This window comes from Nematolebias whitei, chromosome 7 (assembly GCF_014905685.2).
Source record: "Nematolebias whitei isolate Nwh7 chromosome 7, NemWhi1, whole genome shotgun sequence".
In the NCBI taxonomy this organism is placed as follows: Eukaryota; Metazoa; Chordata; class Actinopteri; order Cyprinodontiformes; family Rivulidae; genus Nematolebias; species Nematolebias whitei.
Window position 1 is genome coordinate 48,495,238 of NC_056504.1, and position 4,409 is coordinate 48,499,646.

At 43.0% G+C, this 4,409-nt stretch overlaps 1 protein-coding gene across 1 annotated transcript in view; it reads right to left on the reverse strand.

Annotated features, from left to right (window-relative positions):
* LOC119412668 (potassium voltage-gated channel subfamily KQT member 2) overlaps positions 1–3,764 on the reverse strand; it is a 17,358-nt gene extending 13,594 nt beyond the window's left edge. Inside the window, exons 1-2 of the mRNA XM_037679704.1 lie at positions 3,639–3,764; positions 209–384 (exon numbers count right to left, since the gene is read on the reverse strand). Coding sequence (XP_037535632.1) covers positions 209–384; positions 3,639–3,729 — 267 coding nt within the window. The 5' untranslated portion in view covers positions 3,730–3,764. The remainder of the gene's footprint in view (positions 1–208; positions 385–3,638) is intronic.
* Between the last annotated feature and the right edge of the window lie 645 nt (positions 3,765–4,409).

Here is a 4,409-nt window from a genome sequence, read left to right on the forward strand (position 1 = left end):
TCAGGGTCAGAGTTAGGTCAGGTCAGGGTTAGGTCAGGGTCAGGGTTAGGTCAGATCAGGGTCAGGGTCAGAGTTAGGTCAGGGTCAGGGTTAGGTCAGGGTCAGATCAGGGTCAGAGTTAGGTTAGGTCAGGTCAGGATCAGGGTCAGATCAGGGTCAGGTCAGGGTCAGGTCAGGTCAGGGTCAGGGTTAGGTCTGCATGAGTCACCTTGCTGTGGGCATACACCACAGAGCCCAGCAGCTTCCAGGTGCCTCCTCGTCGGTCCATTCGAATCATGCGAAGAATCTGCAGAAACCGAAGAGACCTGATGGCTGACGTGGCGAAGACATTTCCTTGAGTTCCAGCAGCCAGGACGGAAATGGAAGCAATCAGCACCATTATGTCTGCAGGTCAAAGGTCAAAAACAAAGGTCAGCTGTTTAACAATCACACTCAGCTGTTATGTTCTTGTCTTTGGACAGAACCAAACTAAAGACAGATCACCTCTATGAGGAACTGTGAGTTCAGAGTTTTGTAGAAGACTGAAACTACAAAAAATGTCCCCATAGACATGCATGAAGTGTTAAACCCAGTCCTGTTTGGACCTCCAGCTCAGACTTCACAGCAGAACCATCATTCAGTTTAAACGGGTCACAGGAAGTTGGACTTTCCATGACCGAGCTGCTGTTTTCACTTCTTTAACTCTACACGGTTACAGCTGAACATGGAGGAGTTTACAGGTTTGACCACACAGGGCGTTGAGCTTGAGTCTGATGATGTCACGCACCAACATTTAGCTGTCTAAACATCTTTACAAAAAAAAATAAAAACCATATTTCCTTAATCGTTAGTCGACAGTTTTTTCATCCAAACGTATGATTTTTTTTTTGTCAGCTTAGATTATTACAAAAGAACTTCAGAACAGAATGTTGGAAATTCAACATTTCTACAGAAGTGTTCCAGTTCGAAGATGAATATGTTGTGGAAAGACGCTGAGATGAGCTGCAGGCCAACAACCACTTCCTGTTAGGAATGCAACAATACTAATACACTGGTATAATATCTGTCTGATATTATGTGCTTGCACATGAGGGTTCTGATCCAACAGTACCAGATCCCACTTTACAGCATCATAACACTTTCCTCTCAGCTGAGGAAGCCAGTGGTAGAACGGGAGCCGTGTTAGCCGTGCAGATGTTCTGTGGTAACATCTGTGATGGCTGCTGGGCTCCTGAGCACACACACGGTTTGGGTACGGAGGGGCTGATGCTGGTTGGACATTTGAAACATTACACCATGGTGTACTCCAGCCTCAAAGATCCTGTTAGTACTCATGTATTATTAATACTCATAATGTTATTTAATGCTGGTACCTAATTCAATCAAAGTGCTCATACCTGATGAAAGTACTTGGTCTAAATGTGCTGGTGAAAATTCTCAGTCATTCAGGTCATGGTCAATCCATAAAAAGTAATAATAAGAAGAAAACTGGACTTCTTTTCTGAAGCTGAAGATATTTCCTTTCCCACCCACGAGGCTTTATCAATTCAAAAATTACTTTTTTATTTATTTACTTGGTATAAAAGAATGTGGCATCAGTGCATCTTCACTTTTTTTTTTTTTAGTTATGTTGAAGTTTGAATCGTTGCTTTTTTCATTCTCATTAATTGACCCTCAGTAAAACATCCTGATCTCAAAAACTACATTTTGTTTTAAAAATTGCAAACGTATAAAACAATTAAAACATGAATTATCAAATTTCAATAAATATTCAGACCTTCCCCAACACCAACTGAACTGTAGCTCAGGTTCCTGCTGTTTCTCCTGATCTCTGCTGAGATGTTTCTACACCTGGACTGAGTCTACTTGTCCTAAAATATACAGGTTGGACCTGATTAAAGGCTCAGCTGCCCCAACTATAGAAGATCTTCCACGGACACTCAGAGAATCGTAACAATCCAGAAGGTCAAAGGACTCTGATTCTGGAGGAGCAGTGTGGCTTTTGTCCTGGTCGTGGAACAGAGCACCAGATCTTCACCCTTGCAGATTTGGTAATCTGCCCATCCAATCTACGCATGTTTTGTGGACCTGGAAAAGGCTTATGACCATGTTCCTTTCTGTGCTGCAGGAGTATAGAGTGACTGAGTTGCTTTAAAGGGCTTTCCAGTCCCTGTAGAACAAAAGCGGGAGCTGTGAACGCATCCTCGGCACAAACTCGGGCAGGTTCTCAGTGCGAGTTGGACTCCACCATAGCTGTCTTTCATCTCTGATCCAGTTAGTGATCATGGACAGGATATTCATGTAGATGTTGAAAGTGATAGCTTAAGCATAAGCTTTAATAATTTAATAGAATCTATTGGTTTTAAGCAAAGTGCCCACACATCTACTAATTCTCATCAACACATTATTGATCTGGTTCTGACTTATGACATAGAGACTAAGTACTTATTAATACGTCCTCAAAAATCCTGTTCTGTCTGAACATCTTTAATAACCTTTGAGTTCACATTAGCTAACTACACAGCAACAGAGAGTAAATTTCATTATAGCAGGTGTTTATCAGGGAACACTGTAACCACATTTTAAAATCTCTTCCATCCGTATTTTCCCCCGTCTTGCAGAGTAGCGCAGTAGAAAACAGTGACTTAGATGGTCTTGTTGATAATTTTACAACTTCAATGCAAATTTTATCCATACAGCCATCCATCATCTTCCTCTTGTTCCAAAGTTTGGTCTCGGGGGCAGCAGCTTGAGCGGGGAGGTCCAGACATCTCTTTCCACAGCCACCTCTTCCAGCTCTTCTGGGAGGACTTCAAGGTGTTCCCAGGCCAACCAAGAGACTTTGTCTCTCCAGCATGTCCTGGGTCTTACCATGGGTCTCCTCCCAGTCTGACATGCCCAAAGCACCTCCCTGGGGAGGCGCCCAAACAGCATCCTTACTAGATGTCTGCACCACCTCAACTGGCTCCTCTTCACCAGGAGCAGCGGTTCTACTCAGAGTCTCTCCCAGATAACCAAACTTCATACCCTATCTCAAAAGGAGAGTCCAGCTACCCTGCAGAGGAAACTCTTTTCAACTGCCTGGTGGTGTTGTTGCCCCAGTTGAGGTTATCATTCAGATGCACACCCAAATACTTGAAGCTGGAGACCACTTCCACTGCAGATCCTTCTATATTTGGGGGTGGGGTTGTTCCATCTGAAGTCCACGACCATCTCCTTTGTCTTCTTCCCATTGATGTGAAGGTTGTTCTTCCTTCACCAGCTCTCCAGGTGTTTCACCTCCTGCCTGTAACTGGACTCATAGTTGTTTGTGATGCATCGCACCATCACTGTATCGTCTGCAAACGTTACAATATGACAGCCTGGATGGGTCGGTGCACAGTCATACGTGAGCAGAGTGGATGAAGGTCAAAAGAAATGTTGCTAAGGGTGCTTCAACTCAGGACCAAGTAAAGGACCTGAATACTTATGGAACTGTCAAGTCTCTACTTTCACTCTAGAACAAAAAGTAATTCTGCTTGTCTCTAAGGAGAACTGAAGATCAAAATTTAAGCAACTTTAGCACCAGACTGCAACATAAATCCTAAAAGATTAAATGGTCAGATTACTTTCTGAAATGATGCGTTTCCTGACCCACAGTTTAGGGGCTCCAGACTCACCAATGACACAGAAAGGTTTTCTGGCAAATTTGAGTCGTCCTCTCCATCCTCGATACCGACAGCAGCACCCTGCGGCCCAGATCCTCACCATGTACTCTACCCCGAACACTACGATGGTCACCACTTCCTGGAGACAGCAACACAAACATCTGACCATTAGCTTAAACTCACTTATAGCTGGAACTCCGGAAGAACATGCACTATTTGAAAATACTGCATTGTCTGATCACCCACACATTTAGGACAGTAGATCGCTAAACTGCTCCTCACCCAAAAACTAAACACTGAACATTAGCATACAGTGATCTGCTACTACTGATGGCAGGCTGATGCACTGTACGCTTCTTTTAAACTTTTTATTTATTAACAAAAGTTAGTATTAAATCAATTAATTTATTATGGTCTTATAGTAGTTTTTTTTATTCATTTTTTATTATGCGAACATTTATTAATTTGTTTGTTTGCTTGTTATAGTAAACACGGCGTCCTGTTAACTGTTTTTCATTCTTACCATGTAATTGTTTTAATGGCAATAAACTGAGTCTGTCTGATCAATCATACACATCCAACCACACTGCACTGTCTGATGACATGTCCACTGCATTGTCTGATGACATGTCCACTGCATTGTATGACTACATGTCCACTGCACTGTCTGATGACATGTCCACTGCACTGTCTGATGACATGTCCACTGCACTGTCTGATGACATGTCCACTCCACTGTCTGATGACATGTCCACTGCACTGTCTGATGACATGTCCACAGCA